Raw genomic sequence first — 24,640 nt, 5'->3', positions numbered from 1 at the left:
CGTTGGCAAAGGCCCCTCCATCTGTAAAGCCAGTCGGATGATGAAGTTTACCCCAGGCGGTCACGTACCGGCTTAAGATGAGTTGGCGGAATGGCCAGAGGCTGCTTTTTTCCCCCATACCAGGCTGGCCATTAATTTGACCGTATCAGGAATGCCAGGGGGCGGATACAAAGACTATTCCGATTTTTCAGGGGGGGTTGGGAGTGGAGCCTGTCGCGGTTTTAGCCCGCATAAAACGTAAAATGAAAGGATTTACCAAGATTCGATCTCCTCCAAATCTGTGGAATATCATCCCTGAGAAGAGATTTGTTTTAAAAGTTGTAAGACGAATCTCCGCTACTCTTCTCTGTCTCTCCCGAGACGAACCGACATAACTCGACGAGTGCCGCTGTGCCGTTGTGACTGAAGTTACAGTATAAATATCAAACCATTCTCTGTGAAGCGTCAAGCGGCGGGAATACGACAATAGGATCGGGTTCACCCGGGGAGTAGAGATTGAAAGAGGTCGCCCGCGTCAAACAATTCATCAATTTATTGAAAAGGACCTGTTACCATGACAGCAGTCATAGATCGGCTTCATCCACTTATCCGTTGCACCGAATCATATTATATTTACCTCTGTTTGATATATATTTTTTTGCAATTTAAACAACTACATGTATTCAGACCAATGACTGTGTTCAAACACTTCGCCCCTCGCATGATGGTGGGGCCTAAATAGAGCAAGACCGATATCGGGCAAGAAAATCTACACTCGGCCAGCAAGCCGTGGAGGGGAAAAAGGAGAGTAATCAGTATCACCACATTTCTCTCCCTTGCCGCCCCTGGCGCTCGTCTGCACTGCCCTGCGATCTGACTACACCGCACAGCCAGGCTAAACTCCGAGGAGATATGCCCCAGCAAGGCCTCGCGCGGTTACTGAACCCGGGCCGTGCCGCGAGCAAGCCCCGGGCGAGGACGACCCAGATTCGGTATACCCGCTCAAATGCACGGCCGTCTAAGGCTTGTTATTTTCTCCGGAGCGGCAAGAAACATACCCCGAGATCCGTGGGATAAAAAAGTGAGAGAAAGAGAAAGAGATGGAAGGAGAGAGAACAAAGTTACTGGGAAGTTTTGATGTTAATCCGCGGCCTGTTTTCAACCTGAATATTAAATCGTTGACATAATATCGAATGACGAGAAAGTCACTTCTTGAGTTGCACTCCTTGGAATAATATTTACCAGTGAAACTCTCGTCGGGGGTAAGAAAACAGCAATTTATTAAATCCAACCCATGAAGCTGTGGGCAGCTTAAAATATGCTTTAGTGAGTTGTATTTAGATAATTTATACATGCGCCTCGAGCCCGGTTTTTGTTCTTTTTATTTTTTTGTAAAGAATCTAGTAACTTTTTAACGATAACGTGTGACAAATTAAGGCAACAACGCAGGCATGTTACAGATGACAACAGAATGATTATGACGAGGCAATTTGTGAACCAGTGAAAAGGAGCTGTTGACTACAAATGAGGCCAAAAATGTTTAACGGTGTGCGAATGTAAATGTTCTCCCATTTCGATTTTGATACGATAGGCTATACACCAGCTCCCCCCCCCCCGCAATCCCCCAGTTTGATACGCAAGGAGCGAGATTTCCCCCTCCAAGCCCGGGAAGATAAACGGGATTTAATGATTTAATTGCATCTGACGACAACTTGTCAGAAACATTTTGCAGTTTGCAAAAGAGAGTCACGACAGGTTTAATTGGAATCACTTTGCACGTGTCGGCCAGGATCAATGGGCGAGTTGACAATGAAGAATGGTGCAGCCTCGTGCTCATAGCGGGATGACCCAAGGGGGAGGGGGGGGTCGCTTCTTCGGCTATATCCGGCAGCACACGGTAGGTGTGCGAGCACTTGTGTCTGCTGATGGTAAATCTGGGGCAGATTTTCCAAGAAGGCGTAAACAAGACAAGGGGAAGATGGCGGATGGAGATAGTCAAGCACAACACAGGATGCCGTGTAGGCGGGAAAATGATGCGGAAACTATGTTTTTTTGTAGATGTAATGTTTGTTATTGGATATATGTTCACATGGAGATTGCTCTTCGCATGTACACGCGCACATCGGGTGAATTTCGAAAACTAACGTGATGGTGTATGTGTTTGTGTGGAAAAGTAGGTCTATAGGATGTTGATCGGGATAATTTGTTTGCCAGAAATAATGTTGAAGATGGTGTTGATGGTATGGTAAGTAGGGCCTAAAGGTGGTGACGGCAGGGATCGACAGCAGGATGCATTTTGATCGTTGATGATGGGTGGGTGGCCGCGGTTATGAGGAGTCGCAGTGATTTGGGGTTGATAGAATGTACATATGAAGGATAATGGGGACATTGGGTTTATTGTAACAGTCTGAAAATGATTTTAAGAATTTTTTGGTACTGCACTGTGCTTTCAATTGAATCCGGGTGCGTCTTGTGTTTTATTTCTCCATGGTCTTGCCAATAAAATTTAAATCTCGCGCGAAATACATGCATTATAAACTCTGGAGGGCGCTAATCGACCGAAAGTATTTTGTCCTTGGTTGGTTGGTAAATGTACACAATGGTACATTGGCCTAGGCCTACCGCATGTACACGTAGCTTTAATGAGCGAGAAATTGCAAAGAGTGCAATATTACATGTAACATTATTAACAAGATTAATCAGTTAATATTATGCCACTGCACTAGAACGTAGAGGCACGTGTTACTGCTTTTATTTCAAAGCAAGATGGTAAAAACAGTGGAAGTTGCTTTGTTCCTTTGCTTCGTGCAAATGCAAGTATCCTTGGGACCAATTTCAGCTCAGCCCACAGCAGACGAGGTAAAGTCGCTGCCTGGTTTATCGGGTCCCCTAAGTTCAAAACAGTACTCCGGATACCTACAGGCATCGGGCACAATCAGACTGCATTATTGGTAAGCCAGTGTCCGTTTTAATGTACAGATTTTTCTCCTACTGTTGGTGTGACATGTACAATGTAGTTCTCCGTCATAGGATGTATTGTTCAGGTTGTATAGACAAGAGCACAAGAAATTGTGAATTAACAACAGAAATATAGACATAAAACGACTGATTTATTTACATAGATGATCAGCCATCTTTCCAACCCCCGGGCATGGTTACCCACAATGCCCATTAGAACAATATATTAGACTGGCAATAGTCCCGTCACAGTTTTACTTCGTTCCCCACAAACTGACCAACATCATGACCAAAGTAGTTTTGAAGAAAGTTCTCAGTAGATCATACCAGCATGACTGGTAACGTAAACAACAACTGTCATCATGGTCATTCATGTCATTTGAAAGTGGCTGCATTAATCACGAGTGTGCACTTTACATGTACCGATATATTGTACTGTCTGTTGGATGTGTCCTGCCGAAAGGCCATGAGAATGAAATTGTAGAATTGCGTCCACCGCCAACATGTCCCAACGTACATGTAACTGCCCTCCAAAAATCATTTTTAAACGAAAATTTCAGTATTTGTATTGATTGTAAAAAAAAACAGACCCTGATCCAGGATAATTGTCTCTTTGAATTACATGTACTGTAATAATCAGTACAAGTGGTTAAGAATACATTCCATTGTTATTTCAAGTAAAAACAAAAACCAGAAAAAATTCTGCACAAAAGGGAATTGGTACTGAAAACTCACCAAAAATGCAGGTCCAGAATGACTCAGCACATTTTAAGAGATCCATTATTAGGTTATGGGCAAGTGATTTTGATAATCAGGTTTTTAATGCTACATGTACATTGTATGTCTTACCTGAACATCATGTACATGTACACTGTATGTGAACCTATTCAGAACATAAAATGAAAGTTTTTGTTTTGAAAAAATTCACAAATGAATGGAAATTGGAAAGGTAACATTTCATTGCATCTGATGAATAAAAACCTACAGTTCTAGCACATACATGTACATACACTATATCAAGGCTGCATGGAAAAATTTGTTCAAAGTGGCATCTCGCTATGGCAAGCTATGTACATGTACTTGTACCTCACCACAGAGAGCTTGCTGGGAACTAATCAAAAGGGAGAAAGGTGATTGCTGGATGCAAAGTGGACATGAAGTGCTTTTTTTGTAAATTTAATACACGTACATTGTACATGTACATGTATCTCATAGAGAGCAGCTGTGTTATAAATCAGGCATACATGTACATGTGTAGCTCTATGATGTACGTACATATATGTACAATGTACTTGTAAATGTGCTTTTAAGTGGATAATGCTGGTACAATCTTATTATTGAGAAAACGTAACTGCATCATCTACATGTTTATTGTACAAATTTTAAATAGATGAGAACTGTGTACATGTACATTTAATTTTCTGGTTAAAAAGTGAACAAAAAAGTGCTTTTCCAAACCACCATTTAAGATGAGAAACTCTTGATCCCTGCATGCTGCGGCGCCATATGCTAGCTGTTTTAAATTACTGTAGAAAAGAAAATCTGTCAAGTTTTTATTCATACCTGTATTCACATGTGTATGCATCTAGCTGTGGAAGTGACTGTCACTTCAATTTTTTTTCAAAATGTTGTCACACCGTGATTTGGCCGGAACAAAATCCCTGAAAAATGCAAATAAAGTTAAATAAGGATTGCATTAAAACTGAATTTAGCAGAGATTACATGTAAGTGTACTTGTACATGTACATTTTATTGATGCACTGCAGCTGCCAATCACTTCCTGGATTATTTCAAATCAGGAGCATACCAGTACATTGTATACACAGGTTTTTTATTTGTTCGTACAATGTATTCTGCTTCACAAAGTACATGTACTGGAAATTTTAAGCTGTTCAATTGATTTCTTGATTGACAAATTCATTAGAGAGATGATTCTTATAAAAGTTTTTTTCAGAACTATCATATCCCTGGATTTAAACAAACATTTAATTAAAAAAAATCAGTTTGGTCTTATCTGCTTGATATTTTTAATCTATTGAAGGCGTAAATTTAATACGTAGGCCTGTTTAATTCTCCTACTTTTAATCAATTAACCCCTTTAAATGAAAATTTAATAGACAGTGTTTTTTTTCTCAAATATATCAAGTAAAATGGTAAACTTACTACAATTTCCATCCTTTATTTAGCTCTCCAAAGAAATTTATCACTACAAATTATCCAGATGCAATGAGGAATCTCACAGCAGATTTTATACAGATATTTAAAGATTCAAAAGTTCAAACTTCTAAATGCTTTTAATTTAAAACCTGATAAGGTCAGAGCGATTTACATGACACATGATTAGGGTACACGTACACCGGTAGATGTGTGCTCAAAGTTACTTACAAGTTCATATTTTAAAAAGCCTTGGAGAAAAGCCACAAAGAATATTTTAATGGCAAAACGAAAGAAACAAAGATTTACATGTTTAGGGGCAGTTTTAAAAGAGTGACCAAGTTGTGTGTAATCGCTCAAAAACAAAACAAAAAAACCAATGGTAAAAATCACACATTAAGCGTTAATCACCAGATCATAAAACAAGCAGATTTGATACATGTACCTGAACCCATTCCCCCTACATATATGGTCTTCCTTTGTAATGGAAATGAAAAAGTTGCAGAAAGTTTTCAGCTCAGAGTTAAATGAAGTTGACCAAAGGCACCTGCATGGGCTTATTTACGTTGTATATACATGTATAAGTATGTAGACAACATAATCAACACTGTAACTTTGACATTACATGTTATACAGTGTATACCTCTTATGTACACTTTATGTATTTTCACGATTTGGCTCAGGTTTGTTGAATCTCAAGGCAAACCAGCCGAAGATCCTGTACTACTGTGGTTGAATGGAGGTCCATCCTGTAGCTCCATCTCTGGCTATCTCACAGAACTTGGACCATACTGGGTAAAAGACTTGTCCTTTGTGTTCCCTTCACATTAATCTCTTCCCAACATCTCCAACCCTACCGTTACACGTGTGTACATTGTACATGTACAGTCGAGCCTCGTTAATAAGAGGTCTTTCAGACTTGGCAAATTATCTTATTCTAACAGGAACCTTGTATTATCAGGAATGAAAACAATGAAAACAAGGATTAGGACCTAAAATTGTCCTTGTTATAAGCAGAATCTCGTATTACCAGTGTTCTTATTAATGGGGTTCGACTGTACATTTACCGGCAAGAATGTCCATACTTGTAAAAGAACAACCTACATGTACATGTACATGTAAGCTCTTCACTTTGGTTTTACTGTGCGCACAGTACATGTACATGTACGGATATCACTCACTTTGACTTCCTGCTGAAATGGACTAAGGCAAAGACAGTGGCTGTTCCTGTTGATTTCACTGTGCAAGATTTGCCTCAGGGCTTGTAACTCAAAAGTAGGTCTGGTGACATCAACCCATTTTTTTTCACACTGGGTTGTACATGTACATGGTGGTACATGCACCGTGCATGTGTGGATAAAGCTTTTTGCCTGACATGGTGTAACGTTCATGTTTCTGGGAATTTCTGGCTCTTGTACATCGTTTGTACGTGTACTACCCCCACAGCATACATGTACGTGCTCGTTTAACAGTATGGGATCTTCACCTGCTTGTGTACAGTGTATTTTGTGTGGAAAGAGTGATATTTTACTCATAATATGATTGAAACTAGGGGTAAATGGTGTCAAGTCAAATTGAGAAGAAAATTGTACAGCCTTTTCCGTTGAAATTGATGAAGGTGAATACTTGAAAACTACATGTACATGTAGCATGGACACGATGTTCTCAAAGACAACTTAGGCTGCCAAAGAAAGAGTTCTACATGTCTTTACAATTATTTGGAAGAAGAATATTTTTAATAAGGGAAAAAGTATACTTGTAATTATTCGTTTTAGTGTAGAGATTTGTTCTGGTAGCAAAATTGAAGTAGTGGAAAGCAGAATAAAGCCTTTCTCAGGCCCTTTCACAGTCACAGTCCAAGCCAAGAAAATTTGGTAACCTTAAAACAAATTTAAACTTTGAGAACGTGTAAAAGAAACGACTAGTTATTCAATTCTGCTTGATCGTTTCTCCTATAAATTCACATGCATAACTTCATAATCAACAAACCATTTTTTCAACCATGCCATGGGAGTGATTCTCGTTGAGCATTTTCCATTTTGATTTGGTTTCTCAGGTCAACAGCGATGGGAAAACTCTCTCCGCCAACGACTTCAGTTGGAACAAAGTGGCCAACATCATTTTTCTGGAATCACCGGCCGGCGTGGGCTACTCTTTTGCTGACAGCCCAGATTACACAACCAACGATGACAAGGTTCAGATTTGCTGAGATTCAGTTTTCCTGTTATGAAGATCTTTTGGTTTCTCTATTTTCCCTCAAACCTCCAATTTAGTTTTGCCATGAATTTCCTGTGTTACTCTTCTTCTCCTAGCCTGTTGCTTGCGATGTGACTTGCGATAACTTGATTGTGACTCTGGTTAACATTGAGAATGAAACAGGGCCGGTTGGTAGCATGACAGCTAAGAGAACATCACCCTGATACGTTGCGTGACCTACCGGTACCATGCTGGTATTGTGCAGAAGGTTGACATGCCCCTTCATTGTCATCAAGCAATTCGTGTTTCTTTTAAATCGGTGGCAGTATGTCAGATGAATTTCTTTTGGCAGAATTTTTCTTTTGTACCGGTACTGTATGACAGTCCTGTGAGGTTTATGTGGTACATGTACATGTAGTTGTGCACTGGTATCATACATGTACAACTCATGTCATGTTTAGTATTTACCTCAAGGAGGCCACTGTTGTGTTAATTATTTTTTACGTTACCTTGTACTGCGCCGTTGATCATTTCTATGGAAACAGCTCATTATAGTTTTTCAGTTGTTATTATTATTATTAATGGTTTTGTACATTTTAATGGAAGATCGTTGTGTTTGCATTTTGTTTCTTTTGTTCCAGACTGCTGAGAACAATTATTTGGCCCTTTTGGATTTCTTCAAGAAGTTTCCTAACATGGCCAAGAATGATTTCTACATCACTGGTGAAAGCTATGCAGGGATTTATGTGCCCACGCTGGCTGTAAAAGTGATGGAAGGAAAAGACGAGATCAATTTGAAGGTAGGAAAAAATCATGGTTTTTGTTCATACGAGCATAGCTTGCTAGAGTAAACTACATGTACAATGTACATTAAACGGAAGGCAAGTTTGATTTCTGATTCCCGAGCATAATATGTAGGAGTTTTTTTCTCAAACAGTTCCCGCTGGAGGACACATAAACCAGGGTTATATGTACATGCAATTGGGAAGTGTTTTTTTGCTATGCATAGAGAACAAAAGCTGGAAATGTTCAGTATAAACCTTACCACTACCCTGTTTAGTAACAGTTTATTGGTGATGGCAGGGAATTTCCACCCATAGTTGTCATGACTCGAGTCAGTGGCTCAACTTGAGTCAAACTCGAGTCATATTTTTGGCGACTCTCGAGTCTTCGCGAACAAATGACTCAACTTACTTCAAACCTCTTATGGAGACTTGACTCGAGCACAAGCTTATAAGACTCAAGTCTTTTGTTGGTTAGATACCTGTCACCCTAATTATTTTTAGTATTTCTAAATGAAAATACAAATACCCAAAAATGACTTGCATGTAGTTGTGTTCGTATTGTATTTTGTTCAAAAATTTGTGACTCAAATTGACTTAAGCGCAGAACGTGACTCCATTCCACTCAACTACAGAAAGTGACTTGACTCGACTTCTTGATCGACCTAATGACTTGGGTCACAATTTGTTATAATGACTCGAGTCAACTTGCCTTGAGTTACCAAATTTAGTGACTCCTTACAACACTGTTTCCATCTTGACAAAAAACCAGATTTTTTTTTTATTTCAGGTACAGGAAGTTGATCATTCAGATCTGACTTTTACACAAAGTGCATTACCACTCTGGATTCCGATCCACATCTAAGCCAAGTTCAGTCCAATTTAAGCCGATCCAAGGTCCGACTTGGATTGATTCGGTTTGGATTCAGATTGAGAATGCACTTCCTTATTTTGATATGCATGTACTTACAGTATGTTCTTGCCAGTTTGGATTGTTAAAAAGTTGGAATTTCCTCTCATAAAGGTAAAGTTATTGTAAGGCACCCCCAACAAGTACATGTGCACAGCTGTGGGCCATAATATACATATATAGAGTGGCAGTGGGGTTATTCATCATGTGCATCAGTGTGCTCCAAGAGACTGTGAGTGACCAGAAAGGGTTCTACTTCTTTGGTCTCTTACGGTCCATGATGCCCTTGATGGACTCACGTGATCACTAACAGAACTATGCCAGTCAATACAGTTGTATGCTTCATAACAAACCTCCATCTAAAAAGTAAAATAAGAAATGAAACTTTTTAGGGTTTTTATTAGTGAACTGTTTCAATTCATAAGCAATTAAAATAATTGAACAATTGAAGGAACATTTTCAGGTTTCCTAAATGCAGTTTTTGAGTTACAGTTCAACGGTTGTCATCAAGTGAAGGACTACATGTACATGTACCCAGCAAAACTTTTCGCGATGTAAAATGCCTGGGCACTGCACTCTGGAAGTTGGCATTCATGATGCCTTAGCATGTGCCCAGGTCATGCTGATGCAAATTTCATGTTCTGTCCTGTATTGCTAGTGAACCCCACGTGAGCTTGTTTCAGCCAATCAGGATAAAGAACCAGCAAGAAGTGTGTTATGAAATACAAACATAGCATGGTTTGATGGTGGATAGTTGATTTTCGCTCCCTTAGGTATTGGAAGTTGTTAAACTGCTTCTCTTAGCAAAATAAACCATGCCATATTACATGTTCACTTCCCATTAAACTTTCAGGAGCAAGGGGAAGGCAGCATACATGTGCCGCCATCTGTTCATGTGTAACATTCATGTACATAGCATCATACCGGCAGCTCGTGTGTGAGTTACTTCACCCACTTGAGCCGTTCCTGGAAATCGGTCAGTACATGTACATGTACACACGAGCATATTCGACTTGTGCACAGATCCTTGCATGTACACCTGATAGAGAGCGCGTACATGTATGTACACATAGATAGGTACATGTATGTACACATAGATACATGTAGCAACTAGCACATAATGAGTGATAAGGGACCAGTGAAAGTTAAGCTTTTGATTATGTATGATTATATTGTAAATTATAAAATGAAATCCTTCCTGTAGCTATAATTGTATTGCTGCTCATGACTTCATAATTTAGCATTGTTAAAAAATGTATTGTTTATCTACATGCTAAGGGCTTTGCTGTTGGAAATGGTGTCTTAGATGTGGCTCTTCTTACCGAAACAGGACTTCAGTATTCATACTACCATGGCATCATTGGGGAAAGGTGAGTCTTACCCATCAAAATGATGTTCTTGTGGGTCTGTTACAAGTCCATGGCAAATACAGAAATGCAAGTCAGCCACAGCTTAAAAGTTGCACTGATTCCCAGGCCAACTGAAAATTGAGTCATGGCGCTCAGAAGTCAAGCCACCAGTTTGGTCATCACAGGTACCGGGAACATACATGTAACCACCAGTAGCACACAGTCAATGCAAGTCGATCAAAGCCGGCAATGAGTAATCACTTGGAAAACAAGAAATGCCAAATTTGGTCAGAGTACATGTACTTTTGTGACCCGGCACAACAAAATGAGTGTAAAGTTGCATTCCACTCTTTCGTATTTTGAGGGTTCAAAGTCAAATATTGACGTGGAAGCCATTTTAGGATTTTCTAATATGTGGAAAGAGCTACCCATCTATTTAAGTCCAACTTTTTGACAGGATCAGATACATGTATTTAAAAAATGTCAATTTCTCAGCAATTTTGATGATAGCATTATTGGCCAGTCAGAAATGTTGAAACAATGTCGGAAACAAAGATGCAAAGCTGCCAGAATAATGCCACATCATTACCTTATACTTTTACCCTATAAAGTGTTCCATGTCCCGGGTCATACCATTGGACAGCTCTCTTTCTGCCGAATTAGAAAATACCAATATCTCAATTTTTGAAAATTCTGAGTTTCAGCTCATTTTGTGGTGACAAGTCACATTTGACCCACTTCACCTCAAACTCGATTACTTGTAATGGCTTTTCAGGGCTTGACTCCTATTCTGCCAGTTCTCTGAGCTTTTTGACATTTATTGGAATGTTAAACTATTTCGGCCATATTCCTTTACACGTAGGTTGTAAGCCATAAGATTACATGTAATTCTTTCTTTATAAATTGAAGTGTGGGAATTCAATACATGAATTGGAGTACAAGAATTTATTTGCTAATAATTGTACAAATGCCGAGGAAAGTACAAAAAGTGTATACATGTACAAGGTACTTGCAGAATTAAATTTGGAAAACACTCAGATGCTATTTGTCTGTAATCTTGTGGTGCACAATGTAACATAGGTTGCATATTTAGAACAAGCCAGTGACATGCACAGTAGTTCCACCAAATGATGATCAGACACAAGACCACCGACCTAATTTTTACGAGTGAGACCCACTTTTAAGACCACTCCTACACGTATGAAGCCTGTGTTGCCTTTAATTGTAGCTGACACTACAAAGTGGCACTTTGCGTCTCTTGAGCAGGCTCCTCTCGCACAAAATTAGCAGTACCAAGTAATTTTGTTATGAACTGTGACAGGTACCAGTACAAATTTTCTTAAGTCCACCCGTAAATTCATATAGTAATTTCATGTAGCCCCCCTCAAAGCATATTTTTCTGAAAGGTATATATCCATTACATGTAAATGCGTGCATATCAGTTCATGAAAACCAAAATTATATTACAGCCTTGCAGTGTTGGCAGTGGGTGCGCGCACCCAGAAGTCAGCTTGTGAAATCAAAATTGTTTATTATGTAATTTTTTGCAGAGTGCTTGGCATACATGTTGTACGCGCACTTGTTTCGGTTTGTAATAATGGGGATGTATACAACAAAAAGATCCAATCTTTTCTTTTTTTTGTCAGCAACAATTTGAAATGGGGTTGAAGCCCCTTTGCCACCCCTCTAAAAAGTCCTGGGTAGTTTTTCAGGATGTAGATTTCTTCATGAAAATTGAGGCACGATTTTGATTTTTCCCCATTTGTCCGATGGCAGGCTGTGGGAGAAATTGCAGTCCAGCTGTTGCAAGAACGGAGCGTGCCATTACTTGCACAGCAAAAACCCAGAGTGCATCGAAGCAGTAAGTGAGGGCAGATAAATTTCCTCTTGGAGGGTTGCGAGAGAAACGTACAGGTGTGGCTGATGAGGCCATGAAATGAATTGCAAAACATTTTCTTAACAAGCGATTCCTTTTCGAAATGCATTAGAAAGAGTGTACATGTATTCCCTCAGCTCTTTATTTTGATGTCACACTGCTTGAAATTGTACAAAATGGAAATATTATTTGCAAATCCTTATTGATATCTGTAATGAAATGTCTGTTTCACCAGTGGTGCACGACATTGTCTTGGACCAAAAATTTCAACATTTGAATAACAGGCAAGATGCAGCAAGCAAGTTTTTTACACTGCCGAATACCACAAATACTGATTAACAAGATTCATGACTTATTAGGTATTTGTCATCACAACCTCCATGGTTAAGTGATAGCATATGCTACCACAACATGCAATGAGCAGCAACAAAGTTCAAATTCAGCACAGATTTCTCAGACTTGTGTGTGTGTGTGTACAAAAGAATGGAGGATTAGTGTGTTTCAACATTAGCCAGATGTGAGTTAAGGCACGCTTGACTTTTTAATTATTAGCCGTGACAGGCTCCACGGGTAAACCAGATCACATTTTGATGTCTGCTTGTGCAAAGTGCTTATAGCCTGATATGGGATCTTTCCATAGCAACATTAGACTCTTTTTTTGTAGAGGCATCTAAATATAGCATTGCTCAAAATGTTTGTTTCATTTTTGTGAATACCGGTGATTGTGCACATCTTTGCTTTTTGAGGCAAGAACTTCTTCATTTTCATCACAGAGTGATAGTTTGCTCTTTGTTTTGTTCACATTTTGTAGCAAAATGAGGCCAAGTATCTTCTGCAGCATATTGGCATCAATCCGTATGACGTGACAGGGGACTGTGAAGGGAGTTACTCTCAAGACAGGAACAGCTTCTCCATGCTGAGTTTTCTCGGTGTGGATTCTTGGGTATGCACCGTACTCTTCACATGCTCTAACTGCTGCAATCTCTGAATCCTGACCAAGAGTGCTGGAGAACTATTGGAATGACATACAGAGAAGATTACAGTACACGCTATCAAAGCGGTCAATGCATGGTCGTCTAATCTTAAAGGGTTTGCTGGAAATTTGGTCTGCAGGGTTAGACAACTCCAATGAAGTGGTGCTTATGTTGTTAAGCAAGTATTTAAATGATAAGCTTGCCTGAGGCTGGCTTTAAAATGGTCTATGTTTGAGAATTGTAAAAGAATTCCTTGTGTTTTGCATTGCTTTTCACTGGAATGCAAATTGTACATACTTTTAGTGGAAGAGAATTGTGTCGACAAAGGATAGTCAGAGATTGACCTGATCCTGTAGTAAAAAATGATGACACAAAGTTGTATTGTAAATCCAAGTTCCTTCCAAGTTTCCTCAATGTGCAGTCTTCAGCTTGGGCATACTGGTACATGTATGTAGTTTGGTCAGAGGTGCAATGTACATCTGCTATGCTTTGTACCAATAAATGTGGCCTGCGCTAGTGCCAGGCAGGTATTGCATTGTGGGAACGACTTCCTTCTCTCGGAAAGTTAAGACCAACTCGTGGGAACAAACACTGGTCTCTATGACCCTTTTTGTGTCTATATTTCAACATGTATGTTGCCCCCCCCCACAACTGCAGAACAGGTACCATATACATGTATATATCTCATCATAGTACCTGTACTTTACATATGGACAACGGTATTTGGCCCGTGGGACATCTGTTCGTGAACCAAAACTGTAAGCCAGCTGAGCGAAGACTTGCTGATGGCGATGGGCTGAGGCTTCAAGTAGTTGTCTTATTCAAGACGGGCCAAGACAGATACTGGCATGTTGTCTGACTGCTTAAGCCAGCCAGTTAAGACCCTATCATTGCAATCTGCCTCAATCAGACCATGGAAGTCTGACCCCTCTGAAGTTCTTTTATATCCTGTGGAAGAGTCTGTTCATAAAAAAGACGGAAAAACAAAGAATAAAGCATAAAGACATATGGCGCATCCGGTATTTGTAGAATGGCATGTGCAGTTGTCAAAGATGCTGACTCTTACAAAGTAAACAAATCAACATGTGGTGCAAAGCCTCAATCCATGAATTTAATATACCTATAGCTGACACCATATGGACATCAACAGTTTTTTTTGAAGTAGCGTCAGTGCCAAGTTGTACCCATTTCCGGTATGGGAGTAGTACATCGCAACGTATTTGGAAATTCATAATTCCCACAGCACCAGGATCACAGTCTGATAAGAGGTTCTTTAAAACCCCTTGTATCCGCCAAGGAGACTGCTTTCTACTTGATGGCATCCCCCAGGTTTGAAATGCACTTCCCATGTTTACATGGCTGTAACTCAAGTCTGGAACTCCTTAACCCTCTTGCGAGTATTATTTGCTTATTCATGTATACCCCCCCACCAAATGGACAAACTGCATTACCCTCTTGGTCCATTTGAGGGTATTTGACATGTGCGTGTGTTATCCTTGTTACTGAGTGAACCTATTTGCCCCTGCAAGGATGTACATGTACGTGTGATACAAATTATGAAACCGGTCCACTTGACTCCTGTGAAAAATTCATGGAGAGACAGGTTTCACGACCCATCCAAGTCGCATCTTCAGCTCTGACCGACCGGCTGGCGATTTTGTTGTCAAGACATCAAGGAATTTTCCAGATGACCCCCATGTAAGCCGGTGAAAGTTGTGCCGCAGCTCTCCTCCCCTTTTAAAATTCTTTCCATAAAATTTTCACGCAAGTCTAGTTGACTGGTTTCATAATTTGCATGGCTATCAGTGTACATGTATTTGTATGACTCAAAATAGACACCTACATGTATTTTATGAGATGGCATGCTTTTCCATGGCAATAATGGTCCTTTAATGGGAACTCCGAGGCACTGGACACGCTTAAAAAGTTGCAGTTAATATCTGGTGGAATTTACGGTCTCTTGATCTGTGCGTATGTGGGGTGCCCAAATGAAGTGATTCCATTGTCCTGTCTCTTCTTTGACTGGAAAAGGTTGCTTCGAGTCAGGGTAATACTGTCGTTGTCCTCACTGACTTCCTTTTACCCCTATCTCTGTTGCATGCAGGCCAACCCATCCCGCTCGTCACCAGGATTACACAGTTCATTCCTACCATGCGTCGATACCACTCGTGCCAACTCCTACATGAATTTACCGCAAGTTCGGGCGGCTCTGCACATCCCCAGCTCTGTTGCCCAAAACTGGACCACCTGCAAGTAAGGTGGTTTCTTTCTCAAGAGTTTTCACATTTTCAATATGATGACTAACCTTGCAATTACGAGAAATACCGTTTGTAATCTACAATGACTAGGCTGAAGTGTCAAATTGAATATCTCTGCAGATTTATATTTACCAAAACAAAGTAGCCTAGATACAGAGACATTTATATGGTTGCTGCCAAAAACACTGCATTTGTTAAAAAAAGGGCACTTATGATTTATTCGACTGCTACAGACCCATGGATTGCTCAAGAATGGGACTTCATAACCTTACGATCAAAGGTGATCATAGGAATTGTTATTGGGAAGTGTTAGCACCGAGTTAGTAAATGGCCTTGCAATCTGTGCTGTTCACAAGTGAAGTGTAAGGGCAAACCCCGCTTTTGTAATTCTTGGGGATTGGCTGTTGTTTCCACTGATGAAATAACCACAAAACAGGATGTTAGATTTGTCTGTTTTGGACATTAAAAATGCATCAGATGTCCAAGCCCTAAGCCTCCCCCCCCCGTTCTGCAAATCCAAAGGGGATTCCAAGATGTGGCATTTTGAAATTCCCTTCATCATCCCTGGCTGTCTCCTTCCCATCCCTTGCATGTGTGCACACAGACCTACATGTACAAGTACCAGAGTTTTTGGAATATGCCACAAGGAGTATAAGCCACACCAAGCAAAAGTCTGCATATTAATCTTTACCTTCCCTAACCACACAGAATTGAACACCAGTAAAGTGTGTGAATTTGTGGCACTGGGTACTGTACCCCTAAACTGCTGGTGCTTTAACATGGGTTCAGGCATACCCAAAATAAACAGAGTCCAACAGTTTTTGTGCACAGTTTACCATATGGTGTTGGAATTTGTGTGAATGGGTATGGTTCCTAGTAAATCACTCTGGCGAGTTAGGGTTAAGATTTGAGATCGCCGTATTAGCTGCACCAGTGTATAAGCTGTACTTTGTTGCTGGCAATGTCAAGGAGGTGATCGCATGCGCTGCACTGCTGAAGCACTATTACTGTTAAGTATTATGTGGTCCACTTTGACTTTCATTTGACTTTGTTCATTGTGCTGCCAAACCTGTTTGTTGAAAAACTTCAAATGCACTTGGTTAAATAATGATACTGTATTGCCTTCATGATGCAGGCTTTTGAACCTTTGTGAACAATTTCAGTGCCATGGAAGTTCGTGCGAATTTAGTCGAGTGACCTGGTGCCCTTGAAAAATCTCAGAAAATCCCAACGAAAAATCAGTTTGAATAAGTCAGGTTTAACTCATTAAGTGATTTGACATGGAATGACCCTACAGTGGAACTTGTTCTGCCTTTGCAGCCCTCCATTGGCAGCCAACTACTCCAAGCAGTACAATTCCATGCGGAGCCAGTTCAAGGCCCTACTGCCACGCTACCGGGCACTGGTCTACAACGGTGATGCAGACAACGTCTGCAACTTCCTCAGCGACCAGAAGTTTGTGGCCTCGCTGAATCAGACCGAGCTTGATGAGCGCCGACCCTGGGTGTACCAGGGACAGGTGGCAGGGTTCGTGAAGGAGTACAAGCAGGTAACCTTTATGACCGTCAAGAATTCGGGTCATCTGGTGCCCGAGATCACCCCTGGGCCTGCATTACAAATGATTACAAATTTTTTGAAGGCCAAGCCGCAGTGATGTGGCCAGAAGTGTTGATCTGATACTTGTCATTTGGAATGGGTTATCTATCGCTAGTTTTCAAGGTTCTAAAACTGTCAGATTTCAGAATCTTCCCTCAAAGATTCCATGATGGAGCTTTCAAGGGATGGTTGTGTAAGCACACCATCGGAGTAGTCCATGAATTACGGGGCATCGCAATGCAGCATGTCAAGAGGTTGCTACAGAGAGGCCATTTGTCAAGTTAACAATTAATAAAACCATGGCCCGCTTGCCACGATTTCCATTGGAGCCAATGTCAGTAGACAACGTGGGACGATTCATAAAAGGGCCGGGCATTTCATGCAATGGAAAAAAAGATACGATTAATTGAAATTCACCCTTGAAATACATGTACACTTTTGAATCTACTACCTGGATAAACATCAGGAATAATTGTAATTCTCTGTGGGCAGCCAGCAAATAAGATTTGTCAGCATGTTCCTACGATATGCTGTGAAAAATTGGCCCTTCTGTGGCAACCTCTTGGTGGCACATTGAATCATCTATTCAAGAGATGTTTTATTGAGTGATACATACACAAACCAACAACTCAACAGTTGCTGATAAAAACATCTAGGGACAACCACCAGAACTGGTCCAATTATTGCATCATGGACTAAGGTGTATAATTGTATGTAAAGTTTTACCAGTATTTGTATGGTTGACTATTGAAATACATGTAGCCAATGTCTTTCTCTAGACAGGTGGAAGTGCTTGTTTAGAATATTCCGTATGTACATGTGTGAAGCACTTGACAGTGTCATCAGGCCAAATAAAAAAAAATACCTTTGTTCAGGTCACCTGACTGACCCTGTTTCCAGAACCCATGATGTGACTCCACAAATGTTTTATTAGCTTTGGAAAAATTAAACTTGAAAGTGTGATTTCCATGAAGAGTCAAAATCTAGCAAATGAACTGATTTATTAGCACTATATGAGTCTGGCTAAATGTGCTTCGGCAGGTCCGAAACAGGTTTGTGTGTTTGGTCCTTTCCGAAATTTCACAAGCATGTGACACAGTGCATGTACTTCAAATCGTTTCTGCCCCAGTGACTAAATCAACCAGAGAAGTTGTCAAAAAAAATGTGATTCGATTTGCACATTTTAGCCTGTGGGGCTGGACTTCAAAATGATAGGCAGATGTTGATTTAAATTTAGAAAAATTCTCCTTCGCCATCATGGCCAGAGGCTGTATAACAATAATTTTCATCACATTTGGTTTGTCTCGAGATTGGGATCCTGGTATGGGCAGTTCAGGTTTCTTTCCAGTGTATGGCCACATCAGTGGCATGGCATATACCACTTGGCCACTTTGAATACATTGCCTGGTAATTCCTGGGTAACTTTCCAGTATTGTACATGTACTCGGCACAAACGCACTTCAAACATGGTGAAGCATTATTAAAAATAAAAGCTTTCCATGATCAATAAAAGTTTCATTACCGAAAGAGATTACAATGACTGTAGACAGACAATCGACTGAAGGCCAGGTACAACATTAACTCAGGATAAGGCGAGAGAGGGTGGAACTGTACATGTACATGTGTAGTGCTCTCTCCAACGTCGCTGCTCTGCTCACTAGTAATGAGCCAATGCGGTATTCCTACGGTGCATGTCCAAAAGAAGTCATTCGGATGTGTGTCTAGGGTTTGCCCTATCAGCTCTGCCCTACATGTGCATGTATGTCAACTTGTGCATGTGCTTTGATCCTGAACGACTTTGCTTGTTTGAAATACCAAAGGGGCTCATCATTTGGTTAACTACATATACATGCACATTGTATGTGGCTTCAATAGAGAAAGGGAGAGTCAACAACTTCATACTGAAGTTGGTTTGTTCAACAAAGAATGCATAATTTGAAATTGTAAGTAATTTCTTAGGCTGAAATACATCATGTAGTTGTCCATTTTGTTTGCTGGAAATTTTGCATCTGCCCTAAAATAGATAATAAAAAGCTCAGTCTTTCATAGCTTGTAACAACAGTTCAGACCTAGTGTTAGCGTGCTTTGAAATTTATTACTTCAAAACAATTTAGACCTGCGAACATATTATTGATTGCTTAATAAATTATATTTGCATACTTAGTAAAGGGCAGTCAGTCGTTAAAACGTGAACTGTGTCTCCAAGGGTCCAGTGTGGTCAAGCTCTATCACAGTGCACCAGTCTCAAATAATGAATAAATAAAAAAAAGCACCAGCCAGAGAAATAATTGTTTATTAAAGTTAATCTGAGTATTTGAGTGTCCTTGATCATCATCAAATACTCCCTTGAGAGCAATGTCACTGTCAGTTATTTTGACAAATTTGCAAAGTCTCTTGTCTCCTCAAAACATGTCACTTTAACCCCCTTTATGAAGCTTGCAACCTAGTACTAGGATCATTAAATCTTTCAATCTTTTTGATAACCTTTTTACAACTTGTTATAACTTTTACTGTAATTTTAGTTCAATTTAACTGATGGTTTGTAAGTTTTCGTCATAATTTTTATTTACCTAATGTCATACCAGTGAGTCAGTCTTTGTAAATTTCTGAATTTTTGGCTTGGAGTTTTCTACATTGATATCAATAGCTTAAAATAATAATAATATCACATGCAGTTGAAACATGTGATACATGTCACACTATGTGTAGAATCTTCTTTTGTGTGAGAAACACATTTCCTTGTGACATTTGTACATGTGCATGTACATGTATATTGGTTTATGAATCAACATTAAACACAAATATCACAAACACTATTCAATTAATAAAATTTTTACCCGTGTTCTTTCTCTTTCAGCGGACAGTTCATTCAAAACTAGTGCTGAAATGTTATCTTGATTCATTTTATTGACGCATACTGTAGACTTTATATTTTTATACTTGTTACAGAAACTCTGTGAAGGTGTTTATTAAATGTTTTTATAGTTGGATCTCAGTAAAGTCGCATGCTCAGTATTTTTAAAACTTAGTTTAGATGAGTGTGTAGCACGGAAAAATGGCACCCTAAAATAAAATCTGAATAAACAAAAAAAAAACCAAACCAGAATTTGGGGAACTCGCTAAAATAAAAACTTCAAATTTGATTGGGTAGGGAGGAGTCGCAAGGAAAATTAGGTGGAGGCAAACGACCGCAAATTTTATAGAAAGGAGGAAACGAAACAAAAAATGAAATTCCAAAATTTATTGCTTAGGGGGCAATGCTCAACAGAATCCAAACAACGATATAAAAAAAGGAAGTGTCTAACCACAAATTCAATCAAACTTGTGATCAACAAGACTAGATTAACTTTAATCTTAAAAAAAAATGCACTTAATGAAACTACGTCAAACTACGAAAAAATTAGAAGCCAATGAAACTTTGCTGGTCAAAAGAAATAGGAGCGTGGATTCAACAAAATTTAGAGTCAAGCAAATACAAGCTAAAAAAAAATGAATGAATTTCAACAAAAAACGAAAACCTAACCACAAGCAAAACTAGAAAAACCGAAAGCCAACACAGTATATAAGAGGGTTGCAAAACAATAAACACAACAGCTTTGACAACCGATTAAAACGGCAGACTAAGCGATGGGCAGAAAACTCATAAAAATGTGGTGTGTGTTTTTCACTGCCAGTCTGCAAACTGAGTGGGTCTAGGAGGAATGCTGAGCACATGGTGTTGAATCAAAGGGGCTCTTTGTTCAAGGGTCTAATTACTGTAAGAATGATGTTACCTTACCAGGGGGAGGGTGTAGCTTAAAAAAGAAAATTGTTTTCCAGGGGGGAGGGAACTAAAGTTATTGTACATAAAGAAGATTACAATCATCCTCCTTACAAGTGCATCTGTGAAGTTTCAATTTGCCCTAATAAAAATGTCCAATTCATTTACCTATTGAGACCAATTCACTTACCCATTGGATCCTATTCACTTACCCATTGGATCCAGTTCACATAGAAATTGGATCCAATTCACTTACCAATTCAATAACCAATTCCAAAACCTATTGCTTTTGTTTGGAATCAGTTGGAATCCAATTGGGTTCAATTGGTTTGGATAGTAAATTCGGACCTTTTCTCAGTTGGACTATTTCAATCCAATCGACACCATTTGAATGCCAATTCACAATCCAATTGTAACCAACCGAAGAACCAATTGAAATCATTTCAATCATCAATTCAAACCAACTGAGTCTCATTTGAAACTCCATTTGATGGGGGAAACAAGCTGAAAGCAAACCAAATGGAACCAGTTTCGTCCCATTTGAAATTTCCAATTGATCGAGGAAATCAAACAGAGAGAAAGCATACCAATTGGAACCATTTGATTCCCATTTGAAAATAAACAGCAAAGAATAAAATGCCAATTGAAACCAACTGTGTCCCATTTGAAATCTCCAATTGACGGGGGAAAACAAATTGGGAGAGAAAACATACCAACTGAAAACAGATGAGCACCAATTGACCGCCAGTTGGACCCAATTCATTCCAATTAAATCCAATTCAAAAATCAATTGGTTTGAATAGGCCATTTTTATCCTACAGTGTACACTGGTTTTGTTGTCATAGTCACTAATATTTCCTGATGTCAGAAATTGCACTAGCTAGAGGAGGGACTGAAACAAGTCTACATGTACATGTACTCATGCCATTGTCAGCCGATCAACAGTACTTGTAAATGCATATTGTGTTACTTAGTTTGTTTCTGCATGCCATTGGGGACCCTGAACAATAGAGGACAATAAGGTCCCCGATTGACAGAGGAGCCCTCCCCCCCATTGACAACTGTTTACAAAACATATGGGTGGTCTTAAAGTTAAAGTACAAACAAAAGAGGAACAATAGGGGATCCCCAGTTGCAGGCAAATACACACTTGTGTATGTGGGGGGCATGCATGTGAATACCCATGTGAAGGGAATGCACTGTTTTGTTGTGTGGGTGTACCCTGAACCCAAAAGGGGGAGAACACATGTACACAAGAAAATAAGGCAGATTTGATCTCCGCTTGCAGCATTGTCATGACATGCAACAGCAAAAAAAAAAAATTATTTTTAAAAAATCTTGATGTTCAAGATTACAGCTTTCCCTTGCCCAAATCACATCTTGATGTCGAGGGTATACCATGCCGGGCTAGAAGTTTGAAACCTTGGTTGTTGTTACTGGCCATGCTTTTCAGCCAATTTATTTTTTTTTTTCAAGAAGTGCCCAGACATTCACTGTTGAATATGAGGTCCAGACAACAGAACGTCCCATGTTGCTACCTATTGAACCACTGATGTCCAGTTGGAAAGGGCTTGCCAGCAACGTTGGCTGTCTGGGACATCACCCGAGAAATAGAGAGACCCAAGACATATCCCTCTTCTTTGTCCAAAGAGACCAGTGTGACACATACCTAAGAACCTCTTTGATTTATGATTCTTGTAGGGATGGTATCTTGCTTAAGTCAGATTTATTGTGCATCTATAGTTGTTGATTTGCTGTTACAGTCAGCCAATTGCATATATATTATTTTAAGTCTAAACCTGTTTTTCTTCTGTTTTAAGTTTGCATGTTCAGTTAAGCTGACAATTTGCATAATTGTCATTGGTGTGATCTGAATGCATTGATTTATTCATTCATTCAGAAGAGCTTTGATGATCATATTCTTCCTGTTTGATTTTATAATTTTATTTCAGATTTTATTTGATAATACATGTACATGCAAAGCTTGGATATTCCTTCTTTTCTTTCCGATATTCCTTCTGGCCTTGATTTTGATTATTAGTTTTGAGAACTTCATTTATATTTTGTTCTTGTTGATATCAATTTGAGTTCAGATGAACTATAAAGATTTCAGTTTTACTTTTACGTGCCTTTCGTTTGTCTAGAGAATCATTTTTTCTTCACTTTCGGGTTAGTTAGTAGCGTGATTGCAAACTTTCGTCTCTCAAACTACTTGCTGGGTTTATATTTGACACATGGCCGCACGCATGCCAGCCTGCATGCATTGGGCACATCTGGGGAAAGGTTAGCATTTTTACTAATGTGCCTTGGAAGAATGGACATTTTGCAAAATATTGTATCCAGTTTTTCATGGTGTCTACATTTTTGTAAACACTCAGAAGAAAAAATTCATTGTGAAAATTTTTGAGGAAATGTGAAGGGGTTCCTCCTCTCAAATCTTTCAGGGTTAAGCCAGCATGTAGTGTTTGTGATATGAGAAGAGGTAAAACGGGGGGGGAATTATTTAAACTATTCCGACAGAAAAGCAACACCATATGAAAAAGTTTGCAAGTCTCAAGTGGAGACGCAGTCTAACCTATGTACATTGCACGTCTAGATTCTAGCATCTGTTAATGTACAGCATTACCCTTCCCAAGAATTGACTACCACAGCAACAAAACGAGCCATCCAGGCATTTGCAGACCTCCTGGACGGTGATGGCCAGAAATGTCTGCTGTACTGGTATGGTGTATATATATAACAATGCATGCATGGTCTTCATACACTGGTTTTTGTACTATGTTCTTCCATTTCTATCATTTAATTAAGCATATCATCCCGTGATAATCACAGGGGCAAGACCTGTCATAAGCATCCAGCACAAGATACATTCATCCTATAGCATTAGCATTTGACCTGTACTGTTGAAGGTCTGGTCGGTGTGTCAGAATGTTAAACAATCAAACTGATGAATGTCTGGGAGCTTCAACGCAAGGAGAGTTCACAATCACATGCAAAAGTGGCCGAGTGCCAGTTGATGAAGTGCAACAGAAATCCACCTAAACGATACCTTTTTCACAAACAATTTAAAGTGTTTTTGAATATTTTACATTCCCCCTGGTCGCAATGAGCCAAAGTATTGGGCCCTGTGCATTATTGACAAGGTGCACAATGGTCTTGCATATTTACAAACTTGACATACTGTACATAATTAGAAGGACTCCGCTTGTCCTGCTTTTGGGTCCAATTGTATTTTTATTCAGCAACAATCATCCTTAGCTCCAACCTGTGTCAATTTTAAAACAATTAGTGCACATTTTGTCCAAATAGTTAAAGTGTAGCTGCAATGAATTTTTCTTTGAAACAATTTCTGTGTAACTTTGGCTATCAGCTAGATTAACTTCATTTCATTGCACATTCCTATTGTACAATGGAAAACATCTAGAATATAAATTTGTCCTAGGTTGGTAAAAAAGTGTGAAAAAAATGTTTTTGGAAATAAAACATCAATATGTATCTAAATTATTCAATTCTGTTAAACACCTCACACATACGCAAGAATTACACAATCACACCAAAACTTGAGTACAGAAAAAAACCTTCAGCACAAAATTGTTATCTCTAAAATTCCACACACACATGTAGTACATAACCGCATGATAGTGTGTATCTGAATCCTTTAATTCTCCAACATAATCAAGGAGCTTTTCACACCTGAGTATTACAATTACACCAAAACTTGTGCAAAGAAAAAACCTGCAGCCTTCTTTTACCTCTCCAAAAACATATACATATGATATATGTACATGTGACATATGGACTGATCCGAGAGTTAAACTATAGCCACTGTAAACAATGGTAAAGAAATG

The 24,640-nt window shown here is 39.4% G+C and overlaps 1 protein-coding gene across 1 annotated transcript; it reads left to right on the top strand.

The window, feature by feature from the left end:
* Positions 1 to 2,547: 2,547 nt before the first annotated feature.
* On the top strand, positions 2,548 to 22,916 carry LOC110988406 (lysosomal protective protein-like). Its single transcript, XM_022251858.2, has 9 exons — positions 2,548 to 2,930; positions 5,775 to 5,886; positions 7,148 to 7,285; positions 7,929 to 8,087; positions 10,258 to 10,349; positions 12,105 to 12,189; positions 13,016 to 13,147; positions 15,283 to 15,431; positions 16,757 to 22,916. Exons 1-9 carry the CDS (start codon positions 2,746 to 2,748, stop codon positions 17,088 to 17,090), a joined length of 1,386 nt encoding a protein of 461 aa, XP_022107550.2. The 5' UTR covers positions 2,548 to 2,745; the 3' UTR covers positions 17,091 to 22,916.
* The last annotated feature ends 1,724 nt before the right edge of the window (positions 22,917 to 24,640 follow it).

This window comes from Acanthaster planci, linkage group LG06 (assembly GCF_054643075.1).
Source record: "Acanthaster planci isolate LZ-2023a linkage group LG06, COTS_SCS, whole genome shotgun sequence".
NCBI classification, from domain to species: Eukaryota; Metazoa; Echinodermata; class Asteroidea; order Valvatida; family Acanthasteridae; genus Acanthaster; species Acanthaster planci.
The sequence above is the reverse complement of the archived record's forward strand: the minus strand, read 5'-3'. Positions and strand labels throughout refer to the sequence as shown.

What these genes read in the sequence shown, in the direction of transcription:
- LOC110988406 (XM_022251858.2), top strand. Translation starts at nt 2,746, where the DNA reads ATGGTAAAAACAGTGGAAGTTGCTTTGTTCCTTTGCTTCGTGCAAATG. An exon ending in CAGAACTTGGACCATACTGG is followed by an intron (nt 5,887 to 7,147) that starts GTAAAAGACTTG and finishes TTGGTTTCTCAG; the next exon opens with GTCAACAGCGATGGGAAAAC. An exon ending in CAAAACTGGACCACCTGCAA is followed by an intron (nt 15,432 to 16,756) that starts GTAAGGTGGTTT and finishes CTGCCTTTGCAG; the next exon opens with CCCTCCATTGGCAGCCAACT.